The sequence below is a fragment of the Rousettus aegyptiacus genome, unplaced genomic scaffold (assembly GCF_014176215.1).
Source record: "Rousettus aegyptiacus isolate mRouAeg1 unplaced genomic scaffold, mRouAeg1.p scaffold_m13_p_7, whole genome shotgun sequence".
Classification (NCBI taxonomy): Eukaryota; Metazoa; Chordata; class Mammalia; order Chiroptera; family Pteropodidae; genus Rousettus; species Rousettus aegyptiacus.
Window position 1 is genome coordinate 66277584 of NW_023416310.1, and position 12985 is coordinate 66290568.

At 50.3% G+C, this 12985-nt stretch overlaps 1 protein-coding gene across 2 annotated transcripts in view; it reads right to left on the reverse strand.

Moving 5' to 3' along the window:
• MERTK (MER proto-oncogene, tyrosine kinase) overlaps positions 1-12985 on the reverse strand; it is a 73559-nt gene that overhangs the window by 43637 nt on the left and 16937 nt on the right. The window contains exons 1-4 of one of the 2 annotated variants that reach the window (XM_016126113.2): positions 11330-11439; positions 7852-8031; positions 7410-7510; positions 5666-5839 (exon numbers count right to left, since the gene is read on the reverse strand). In XM_016126113.2, the coding sequence (XP_015981599.2) occupies positions 5666-5822 (157 nt within the window). In that variant the 5' untranslated portion in view covers positions 5823-5839; positions 7410-7510; positions 7852-8031; positions 11330-11439. Of the gene's footprint in view, positions 1-5665; positions 5840-7409; positions 7511-7851; positions 8032-11329; positions 11727-12985 lie in introns of those variants that run through there. The other variant, XM_016126112.2, reaches the window with a different exon arrangement.

Sequence of the window (12985 nt, forward strand, 5' to 3'; positions counted from 1 at the left end):
TTTACTATCACTGTGTCTCTTAGTCCCAGTGAAGGGACTTAAGGCATGAGACTGTTTACAACACATTTGTTTGTTCATTAGTTCACTCAGTCATTCACACAATTCTCATGTGCCAGGCACTGTGTTGGGTGATGGAGCTAATCTAACTAACATTCAATACATAATAACCATGCTGATTAATAATGAGGGGCTTCCTGTGGTGAGGAGGTGCACAGCTTTTGGAAGAGACACATATGGCTACAAAGATGTCCACATGAGCAACAGAAAAAAGTTAAAACATTCGGAAGAGAATGGTTAAATAAATCACGGTCCATCCACGCACGGGCCCACGAGCACCCATGGAGAGAGCTGTGTGTCCTGGTGACGTGCATGTGAGCGCACATGTGCACATGCATGTCTGTGATGACAGGGCAAGGACTGGGAGAGATCTGAAAGGAGGTGGACTAATGGTGACAGTGGTCCCTCTGCACTGGGCAGCAAGGTTGTGGAGAAAAAAGGGAGACAGTCACATTGTGCTTCGTGATGCCTACAGTTTGAATGCTTTACTGTGAAAATGTGTTTACATATTATATGTGTACTAAAAAGGGTAGAATTAATCTGCGTAAGTATCATGCTAACCTGAAGGAAAGTCACTCTCACATACTCACACACACAAATTTAAAGAAAAAATTAGGAAGGAAACACAGCAATGTCTTCGTTGTAATTGTAAATGGGTAATAAGCTGTAAAAATACTCTTCTGCATTCTCTACATTTTTAACATAAAATTATTTAATAATCAATTAATAATTTAATTATTTAATAATTTATTAATTATTTATTAAAAACTTATTTTGAATTTATTACGGATTCACAGAAAGATGTAAAGAAATGTGCAGGGACGTTCCATGCACCCTCCCCTCAAAGTCCCCAGTGTGAATGTCTCGCATAACTACTGTCAAAACCAGGGCACTGACACTGGCACCCGCTGCAGGGCAGGCCAAGATTTCACTAGTTATCCACGGACCCGTGCGTGTGTGTTTGTGAGTGTGTGGGCTCTACAGAAGTCTGGCACATGCGTAGCTTCATGCAACCACGGGAGCACATTAAGACTATTTTTAAAAGCACACTTAGGTTATAAACTCCTCATACTTTTCTGAGGTCAATACCCAGATATCAAAGCTAACATTAAAAAAATAAAAATCTACTATTTTGCATCTTTCTTCTCTGCCTGACCCCCCAATCTTCAAATGAGACAAAGTGAAATGAAGACCATAAGGAAGTTAAAACCTTAAGTAGGTGGCAATCGTAAGGGTGACCGTTGGCCAGTTAGGAGCCAACCAGGTCTCTGAGCTGAGACAAATTACACAGTACCTCAAGTGTCAAAAGAAAGTGCAGATCTTATCGCGGAAGCATGCTTGTGATTTCTGAGAAAACATCCAGCAGAGGTGGACAGACTGTGTCCCCATTTCGGTAAAGAAAGTGACACCAACTCTGGTAAGTACAGGATCACCAAGAGATGGAAGTTACAGCAAAAGTGAAGAGGCGGATATTGGATCGGTGCCTAGGAGGGCACGGAAACCCGACAGGTCCAGGAGCTCAGCACACCAGCTGATTTCAGACCAAATCCCAGACTCGTTCCCAGTTCTACCGTGACAGTTCCCAGCCCAATGTACCAAGGACCATCTCATCTCAGAAGACGAGATGGAGAAATAAACGATGGAAACGGTAAACGTAAGCGGACGCAGAGGCGAGAACAGCAGCCAAGACAGTGGACTTAACGGGCTGAAGCCAACTCAGAAGCCGCCTTTGTCAGCAGGTCCCTGCTTGGTCAGATGGGAACTACACCCTCGAGAACCCGAAACAGACCAAAACAGTAGCTGGCGCGAAGCAGGGGAGAAATCTGCCGACCCAATGAGTCGAGGTTCACAATGGGTTTGGGAGGCTAAGGACAATGGATTACATTTTTACAAGGATAAATGTCACATGGTAGGCTGAGATTTCAAAAAAAAAAAAAATTAAATATACAAGAAGCCAGAGCACTCTGGCTTGGCAGCAATTTGACAGGAAAAAAGACCTGGGGATTTCAATAAACCTCTAACTCAACATTAACCAGTGCGTTGACCTTTATCAAAAGGGTCTGCATGGCAAGAAACAGCGTCTGAAACACAGGGTGCAGCCTCCACCGCACTTGACACACGTCCTTCCAGAGTAACACCAGCGCTACTCAACTCTTTCAGGAAATAGGAGGTTGGGAACACCTCCCAATTGTTTTTCCAAGGTCAGCAATACCCAGACACCAAAGCTGACATTAAACAACAACTTATCGACCAATTTCCCTCAAGAGCCCTGTTGTATAATTAAGTATTGACTGGCTTTTATCTGTCCCTTACAATTTCCTCAGTGACAAGAGTAGCTTTGTTAAGCTAACATGATGACTCAGGATGGGCCCCAAGACACTTTTAGGACAGGTGCTGGTCACCAGAACGACAGACATGAATGAAGGGGTTGGGTCTCAGCCCAGCCTCTGGGGGGCGGGGGGAAGTCGGGTCTTGGGGACTGTGCTCAGAGACATAGGCAATGATTTCATCAGTTATGCCAATGTGACCAAACCCCAACAAAAACTCTGGACTCCAAAGGCCAGTGTGGTTTCCTACTCGGTGAAGACCGATGAGCCAGGAGGGTGACACACCCTGACTCTGTGAGGACAGGGCATGGAGGCTCCATGCCTGGGAGGGTCCCCCAGACCTTATACTATCTACATCCTATATAATCGAACTGACTGAACATTTGAAAACAGAACCAGTGTAATGTACCACATTAAGAGAATAATGGAGAAAAACCACGTGAACATCTCAGTAGATGCGGAAAACAAATCTGACAGAATTTTATACCCATAGTGATAAAAAAACAAATAAAAATTTCCGCCAACTGGGACAAGGAGGAATCACCTTCGACCCAATGAAGGGCATCTACAAAAGCCAGTTAATGTCACACCAGCTGATCAGGTGCCCAGACAGCCACTGTCACCACTTCCATACAGCGTGTGCTGGAGGTGCTAGCCAGGGAAATAGAATGCAAGCTACAGAGATAAGAGGATCAGGATTGGAAAGGCGGAAGCAAGACTCTCTCTAGTTCCAGGTGACACCAAAGTCCACATAGGAAAGTCACAGAATCTACAACAAAAACCCAGACCTAATAAGTGAAAGTAGCAAGGTGGCGGAATAGGAGACCAATATACAAAAATCCATGTTTTCTATTTATTAATACTGATGAGTTGGGAAAGGATTTAGGATCGGTTGGCAAGCATAAGACGTCTTTTCTAAATCTAATCTAAAATCTGATGCCGGGGAAATGAAGTGCAATAACCAACCATTTCATGCCCATTAACATGTCTGAAATTACAAAGACCCACCATATGTGTGCTGGCCAGGGTGTGTTCCATGTGGTGGGGATGCAACACGGTGCCACCCCTTTGGGGTCCCCTGGTTTCTTTAAAAGTTAAACATATGCCTATCATGTGACCACCTCCCAGTTATGCGATCAAGGGAAACAAAAAATGTGTCCCCCAAAAGACTTGCACAAGGGGTTGGTGTGAACCTGCTGGTCGTTCGTGCCATAAATGGTTAGTGAGCACACCTGCAGGTTGGCACCGCCTTGGGAGACACAAAGTACCTGTCCCCACTAGGCAGGTATTCTCTAAGAAGGCTGGGGAAGAGACTAAACATGTAGACAGACAAGTGCAATAAGGAAGGTCCCAAGAATACGTGGTTGGGAGTCAGTAAAGGGACACAGAGAATGTAAAACAGTTAACAGTGACCAGGGAAGTCCTCTCTGAAGTGATATTTGTGCTGTCATGGGACAAAGGGCAGACAAACAAGGGAGTGCAAAGTTCCCGTAGCCAGGAGGGTGATGCGACTGAGGACATGAAACATGGTGCTGAGTGAGCAGGGAGGACAGCGTGTCAGACAGAGGTAGGAAGAACTCCGGGTGACGGTCTAAAACAAGCAGGAAGTCACTATCGGGCCTGGAAGTGTTTCCAACAGCAGGTGACATAATCGGTCAGTAGGTAGGTGACATGTTCTGGTGGTTCCATTGATGAAGCGCACCTGAGAGCTGGCGTGAAGGATTACAGTGGCACAAGGCTGAAAGCACCGAGGCCAGCTAGGAAGTGACTGCAGTAGTGGTGGCAAGAGCTGGCGGTGACGAGGACCAGGACATTGCAGCAGAGGCGGAGAAGACAGATTTCGGATGCCTGGCAAGAGCAGAGCTGACAGAGCTGAGTTGGTGACATCACTTACTAAGGTGGGGGGTTCTGGGTGGAAAGTCGGGAAGGTCATGGGTTTCGTTTTAAGGCACCAACAAACCCAGCCGGGAAGTGCCGGGGAGGTGCGGGATACATGAACCTGAAGCTCAGGAGGGAAGGCTGGCTGGAGGAGCAAAGTTTGAGGTCACAAATGGTGCTGAAGTCGGGGCCCAGAGGGATTCTTTGGGGGCAGGTGTGGATGGAACAGAAGCGTGTCCAGCTGAGCTGAGGGCACCCCACACTCAGAGCTCCTACCAAGGGCAGAGGGGGACACTGAGGTGGGGAGAAGCAGGAAGCCAGAGGCCCAGAGCCACCATGGCATTCTCAGAGCCAGAAACAAACAAACACCCCCTGCACACAGAGATCCATGCATAACACTGAGTGACAGCATGGAGGAAGGAAGAGCTGGGTGTGAGGGTTCAGAACGAGTCACCCCAAGGCGTGCCTCTGGTACGTGGGTTGTTTGGGGCTAAGGGCACACTTATCTTCATGCTCAGCAGAAACTTCTGCCCCTCCTCCCACTCCTAGAGGAACTTGAATGAGGGGCCATGCCCACAGCAAGGCTTGTCACTTCTCCTGACCCATCCACAGGGCAAGCAAACTTCCTTTTACTAAACCGCTGCCCTTCTTGTCATCCCGTGATGACCCTCTGAAGGCCCCAGGCCCCTACCCACGTCCCCTTTCCATCATGCAGGGTCTCTGACTCTCACGTGTGTGGTTCCCACACACGCGTGTTTTAAATTGGTCATTTTCTCTCACTGCTCTGCCTCACATCTATTTGGTTGTGAGACCGGCTGGAAGAACCCTGAGGGTACAGGACAGGTCCTTCCTCCCCCACAGGGGTGGCACCCTGGCCAGATGTTGCTGAAAGTCACAAAGAGGGGAGCGGAGAGGAGCCCAGTGGTGCGGGCAGCATGGAAACACCAACGGAGTTGACACGCATTGATGGGGGCCGACTGGGGTGCCTTCACTCAGACGGAAACCAAGATGGCTGTGAGGCCACAGTCCCACAATGACTTGGTCTACCCACAGCAGCCCCAGACCCATGCCTCTGCCTTGCTGTCACACCTCACTGGTGACTTCACAACAGTGGTCCCTGAAGCGCCAGGCCTGCCGGGCCAGCAAGGCCACAGCTGCAATGGAGGACACGAGCTTAGGATCCTGGCCGCTGCCTCAGCTGACCCATGGATGCCCTTGGCACTCCCTGGCTTGGGGACTCTCATCCCGCACTCCTGCCTGCCTGCCTGCGTATCTACTGGCCCCTTACCTGGGCTGCCACACCTGTGTTTACATCCTTCTGGTACCCAGCAGTGCCCAGCAAATTCCCACCCCTTCCAGGACCAGAGAGAAAATAAAGAGACCAGCCCACAACTCGGACTCACCAGGAACGGTCAGCATGGATGGGGACTTTTCAGGCCGCTCATTGACCCGGCTGCTGTTCTGAACCCAGAAGATGCTGACGGGCTCGGGTGGGCCCACGGCCTGGCAGGTGAGGTTGAAGGGGGTGTTTTTGGTGACGTTCAGGCTCTTGGGTTGCATAGTGAAGTGAGGAAGTCCTACAGAGAAAGAGTTAAGGAAAGAAGTTTTCAGACCCAAAATCCTGAGAGCTAGAACAACCAGAACCTGGGCCTGCTACAGCTTTCTTTCTGAATCTCCCCTGCCAGTTCTCACCTCCCAAGGTAACGTGCTCATTCCCACCAGCTTGGCTCTGGAGGACTTTCTAGGACACCTTCCCAAAGGGGTTGTCATGGGGATTCGGGACTGGTTTCACCAGGGGGAGGCCTGGCCGTTTCAAGATCAGGCTTCACTCATGCCAACTCCTGGGGCGGCTTGGCAGGGTTTCAGTGTTCCTCACCAAAATAAACACAGACAAACAACCAAGCTGCGCAGCAGGTCTGCCTACTTTTGAGGGCAAGCTATGGCGTGTGAGGCTTTCAGATGGGTGACGGTGGACTTTAAAACCTGTGCACGTGTGAATGCCTTTCAAAGCGCAGTCTTATGAGAACACTGCAGACACAGTGACACAGCCACAGTCCTAAGATCTCCGACTCTAATTCCAGGATCAAGGCCACAAGGAAGGGGACCTCAGGAACGTCTCAGAGAAAACTCAATAGCTCTCTCATCTGGGGCTTGTGTCACCCTTTAACAGGTGAAGCTAACTGTCCTCATGCATGTAAACCATGTCCCTTTGAGGCTGGGAACTCACAGACCTGACCCCAATGGAAGTGATGTGGGAGTGATAACGCTTTTTCTTGCTTCCAAGTTTTGCAAAACTACATTTGGACCTAACATGTTCTTGTCTTGGGCATTTTTCTGGGGTTCTGACAAATAAAATGTCCTCTAAATATTTTTCCCAGATAAACAGCAAATGCAGGCTGCTCCCTGACCCCCTCATGCCAACATCACCCTGAGGCGCTGTCTGTGCAGCCCTCCCTCGGGCCTCCTGCCACCTTTGCAGATGTTGGGGTCACGTTTGCAAAAGAGTGGGGAGCAGAGGGCCCTTTTAGTGGAGGATGCTTCTAGTTGAACTTCCCTGAAAAGCTAATCACCTGCCCTATGGCCCGTGATGGGGAGGGCAAGGAGAAACTGGGCAGGAAGGCGTCCTGATGGTTGGCCGATGGGCACCTCAGAGATCTGGACAGCAGTCCCCAGGGGGAGAGGAGCAACCACATGGTGATTCCTCTCTGAGGGCTTTCCCTGGGCTCACCTAGCCTGGCGTCAGCTCACGTCTGCAATGGACCTCAAGGTCCCCCCGGATGTAGGCAGCCTCTCTCCGTCACACATCCCGCTTCTCACCTCCAACGAGCCTCTCACGTCCTATAACAGCTATACTGAACCCCACATGTGACGAATTCCATGGCCCCAAATGGAGATCCAGACCAGCTGTGACCCCATCTACCCCCTGCTGTCACTGTCCCCATACACAAGACAGGGAAAGGTGCTGAGTAAAAAGCAGATCATCACCAGACCAGGTGGGGAGGTACCTGGTGCCAGCACTGAGAACTTTTGCTCCCTAAAAGGAGTCATCAGCTTTTTATTGTAACCTCTGGACACGGAAGCCCATGGTCTAGTGCCTAGGATAGTGCTAAAACCTTAGGAAATAAATCCAAAGCCTAATTCACCCACCTTGCACCTCGATGTAGATGGGGTCAGACACGATCTCATCGTTCTCTATCTTCGTCTTGCAAATGTAGGACCCATTGTCTGAACGCCGCACACTGGTTATGCTTTGGGGAAAGCATAGGGACATGTTTAGGGGGACTACCTGCCCGGCGCCCCGCACAGAAGCAGCAGGTCCTGTGGCTTCCCTGTCACGTGCTGGGACAGTTAACCTCATGTCCAAAAGTGGCTTGGTCATGGTGCACAGGACTGACAACTGCCGCCCCAGGGAGATGAATGTGTACGTCCATGGACTCAGCGAGCAGATGGCCCTCTGTGGCATGGGGGCCATGGCTGCCAGGAAAGACCTCATGCACAAAAGACCTAGAACCCCGAGGATGAGGGATGCTATTAACAGAGCCCGTGGCTTCTCCGAAGGACCCTGACTACTGCACACACTGTCATTTACTTTGTCACTTCCTTGAACTCTGAAGATCACTTGGGATCGGTTGCCCAAGTATGAGCTGGGAAGCAAGACAAGTGAGGGTCCCCAGAAAGGGGGCAAAGATCACTCAGCCGGATCCCAGTGCCTGAGGATAACATGCCCAGGCTGACAATTTCATCACTTTGACAGGAGACCCATCTTTTCCTGCAGAGTTTAGAGAAGAATGAGTGACTGCTACTTAGAAAATTAGGCAAACCAACAAGCAAGGAGACTTAACGTCAGGGAAATAAAAAAAAAAGAAAAAAAAGAAACAAAATGTGATAATCGTCCACAACTCGATTCAGTTGAAAAAGTATTGACACGGCCTAAAATGTGGGCCTGTCTGTGAGTGACACTCTCTTAGATTAATATACCACACTGGAACCGGGCATGTGCAAACACACATGTGCAATATCCACACACACACGTGCATACAAATATGCATGTGTGCACACATACAGGCACACATGCACACACATGAATACATAAATGCACACACTGCATATGTGCACACATATGAGCACATGCACATATGCACATACGCACATACAAATGCTTGCACACACATGAAGACACATGAATGCTTGCATGCATGCACATATGCACACACATTAATGCTTGCACACATGCACACAAGTGTGTGCACACACATCACATGCATGTGCACACACGTATACACTCACATATGCATGCATGTGCACATATGCACGTGCACACATGCATACATGTACACCCATGCACACATGCATACATACGACTTATGTACACAATGTGAATGCACATATACACATCGCATGCACATGCATGCTTGCACGCATACACACATATGAATGCTTGCACACAAGCTGCACTCGAAAAAGGTATTCAACACACATGCCTCCTCGGCTACACCTTCAGCTTGGATAGGTCCTGCATGAATCAAACACCGGATGCTCAACTAACCTTTGTTTTCAGAATGAGGCATGTGGGAGCTTAAGTGTGGGGTGGGCAGGACATGGAAGAGAAAAGTGGAACCAACATCAGGCTGAGAAAGTTCGATAGTGTCTGTCCATCTCCAGCAGCTCCCACTGCCCCATGTGCAAAGGGTGAATACAGGTGCAAGCTGTGGGGCCCTCCTCATTTTCAAGGTCTACATAAATTTTGCCTTCTCTTATCAGGGCAACTTAAGGAGAAATGGCTCCACGACCTAACTCAAAACATCCATCTTTCCCTCCATTGTGCCCATGACCCCGGCCAACACACTGAAGTCCATCTTTTGTATGGTCCTACAGATAAAGGTGGTCCACATGGTATTGTCAATGGCGACCCCCACAAAATTGCAGGCTGATGAATTCCTGATAGAACTGTGTTTGCTGAAAGCCAGAACTAACTCTTAACTCTTCCCCATTGCTGAAATCATGGTGACTTCCTTGGAGCCTGTGAGGTGTGACAGGTAAGGACAGTACAGGTGTGCAAGCCAGCTACCTGTCACAGGAGACCAGCTCATTCATTATCTAGTGACCCTGGGCAGGTCACTCTACTCGGTGGGACCTCGGGGTGCTCATCTAAAAGACAGCAAGTTTAAAGTTGCTGACATCCTTCTTTCTTGCCCCCCCCAAAAATCACATAAATATTTACAATCTTGATTAAGTCACTATAATTTACCTCACCAAATCACTCTGCAGGCACTATGACACCTGAACGTGACTTCAACAAAGCAGAATATAGTAATGGTGACTTGGTAGTGTCCCAAGTGCTGCTCAATTCAGCTGAGTGCCCATCATTTGCAAGAGTTCTGGTCACTCTTGCAAGTTTGCTTCGAGGCTCAGTTTGGAGGCCAAATAAGATGTCTTTCCTGCAGGATGAGCTCATGAGAAATAAGTTGAACCTGTGCAAATGTATTATTTTCCTCTAAAATTCTCATAATTATCACCAGGTTACCTCCTGACACCTAAAGACATAAGTCCAAAAGGGGCCACTGTCCACTCTAAAACTCCCTGTGTGTCTTCTGACCCTCGCACAGCACTTGACAGCTCACCTGGGCTGCCATTATGTGGCTCGAGTCCACCTCTTTGTCAAGAATACCAGGGGCTCACGGCTGGACCCCACTCAGGACCCCAGACTAGGGAGACAGCAGGGCAGCGTCCCCGCAAGGGACACCGGACAAGACCAATGAGCCCGCCTCCTGTCTCTTTAAGCCTCTAAACTGCTCCTTATTTGTTATTAAATGTCAATGCCCCTTCTTCCATCAGAAGCTGTAGCTGTGTAAAGGTGAAGCCTCCGTGTTCCGTCAATGCAGAAAAAATGTAGCCAGATTGCCCGCAGGTCACAGCCACTGGGGAGAAAGGCAGCCTGAGGCCAGCTGGCGTTTAAACCTGGAGGGTGTGTGGTCTGTGCCCAGATGCAGACCAGGCCAGGAACTTGGGGAAAAATGCAAAACAGGGCACTTTGTGTGGGAGAACTGACACACCACACTACCCAGAGTCATCAGGCCTGCGGTAGCTCCGGGGTAATTTGGAAAGGAAGCATGAACTTATCCACCAAGAGACATGACACAGCCTGGGATGGCCTCAGGGGTCAGGCCAGATAAAGTGGAGGTGACAGATGAATGAGGTCCCTGGGCTGAGGTGGGGACCCCAGGCAAAGGCTCTCACTTCAACCCTGCATGACTGACCTCATTCTGAGCTTGCAGTGACCACAGGTCCACCAGATTCTGACACTAGATATGCACGGAGGTACTCATGTAAAAACAATGACAGACAGACAGACAGAACTCTCCTGGCTAAACAGGAAAGAGCAGAGAATAAAACGGGGTGGTGGAAAGGGTAGCCACTTTCATGGTCACAGTTTTCTGAAGCTGAGTGACTCAATCCCACTGACAACGGATTGTTCCAGGTACACATCCTGGCTTGGCTCGTCCTTGTCACCTCCCTAAGTCAGTGGCTTGCCCAGGGTAAGAGAAAGCAGAATGAGATGGTGACTCAAGTGGCTCTTTGAAGGTCTGTCTCATTCCCGCAGACTTTGGATCGTGCACCTTCCCTATCCCAGTTTGCCTGCAGGCCACGTCAGTGCCTTGATCTGCAGCAGAGTTTGGGGGTGGGGAGAGAAAGGGACGGGGAACGAGGTGGACGAAAGTGATGGACAGACTGCATTGTTTTTAAAGCTCCACACAGATACTTTCGATGTGTCCTCATGCCCAGTAGGAATGGTGTCCCCTCTCACCGCAGAGCCCTGGGCTCCAGCAGGACGTGACAGAACCGGTAGGACTTGGGGGAGACCCTAGGCCCTGAGCACCTGACAGGCAACAGTTCCCATGGGGCCAAGATCGGGTGAAGAGACCCACAGCCCCGGTCATCCGCTGCTCATCCACATTTGGAGTGGCCAGTGGGCTTGAGACAAAAGGCTGCTTTTCATGGATGAGGGCTTTGCTTTGAAACCATCAACAGCGCGACATTTAAAAAGGAAGGAAAGGACGATCACTTACCTGAAGGAAGCGATCACCGCCGTGACCTCGTCATCTGGGTAGAAGTGGGTGACAGCATGGTGTGCCCCCAGCAGCTCTTTGCCATCCTTCCACCAGGAAATATGGGCATCCTGATACGCGTTGGGGACACTGATGGAGCAGTTAAACTTGACGCCCTGGTGTTCAGAAAGTATTATGTGCCCGACCGTGTGATTAAATGCAAGAGGCGGAAGGTGCCTGGACCGGGCAGGGGCGGCCTTGAGGGGGACTGCACTTCCTGTTGGTGACAACAGCACAGAGGGCCAAGCCCCACGGCTGGGAGGAGAGGAGGATGGCGAGTGGTCAGCCAGCAGGGGCTCAGCCAGGCCTCCTGGGGGTGGCAGGGTGGGTGCGGTTCCTTCCCTCGCCTCAGCGACAGCTGCAAAACAGAACACGATCCACCTTTAGCCTTTTAAATACTGATGTCTCGTCCAAGTGGGTTCTCAACTTGTGAGGCCATGGTGAGGGGACAACAGGGGACCCTTGGGGTTCCAAGGACACGAGAGGAGTTTAACACACGTCTCGTCCACAGGCTCGTGCACGTGTTCACTCAGCACCATCTCAAGAAGGTTTAAGAAAGATTAGTTCCCCCGTGGGCCAGGAAGGATGTGTTCTGTACCCTCGGAGTTCTTCCGGCTGGTCTCACAACCAGACAGACATGAGGCAGAGTAGCAAGGGAAAATGATCAATTTAATATACACATGTGTGGGAACCCCGTACATGAGAGTTAGAGACCCAGCATGACGGAAAGGGGACGTGGGTACGTAAGACATCCCGAGCTGGGGATGGGATAGGGGCCGGGGCCTTCAGAGGGTCATCGCAAGATGACAAGAAGGGTGGCAGTTTAGTAAAAGGAAATTTGCCTGCCCTGTGGATGGTCTGTGACGATCCTTGCTGTGGGCATGGCCCCTCATTCAAGTTCCTCTAGGAGCGGGGGGAGGGGCAGAAGTTTCTGCTGAGCCTGAAGATAAGTGTGCCCTTAGCCCCAAACAACCCGTGTACCAGAGGCGCGCCTTGGAGTGACTCATTCTGAACCCCCACAGCCCCATCAAAAAGACTTTTCTAACTGTGACTCATTCCAGCTCCTTCATACACAACGCAGTGGCAGGGCAGGAAGGTGGCAGCACCAGAGTCCACCTTCTCACGTCGGCCCAGTCACAAGACTGTGGCACAGACCTGGCCAGAAGTCTTGTGAAGGCCACTTCTTGTCACAAAGAGACCCATCCCTCAGTATGAGGGTCCAAGCGCACACGTGTCACCAGCTGCAGACAACTTAGAGCTCCCAGCAAAATGCTTGCTGCTGGAAGGGACCTAAGTGTTTCTCTCTCCTGTGGCCCATGATATTCCTAAACTACAGGCTCACCACTTTTCACTTTTTTAATGGCATTTTTGGAGCATCCAACGCATGCTGGTTGCTGCTATTCGAACATGCTGCCCGCGAGCTGGTGAGACTGCAGTTGGAGGGACACAGGCCTGGCACTCCGGAGTTGGTGACTGGGGCACACTGAGACACCCCATCCCCGCGAGAGGGCTGTGCCCCCTGTCACGCTTGAGATGTCACACCCTCCTGGGCTCTTGTGTGTGTGCATGCAGGAGTAGGGTGGTCTCTGCTCAGGGCCGAGCCAGATTTAGGAAACA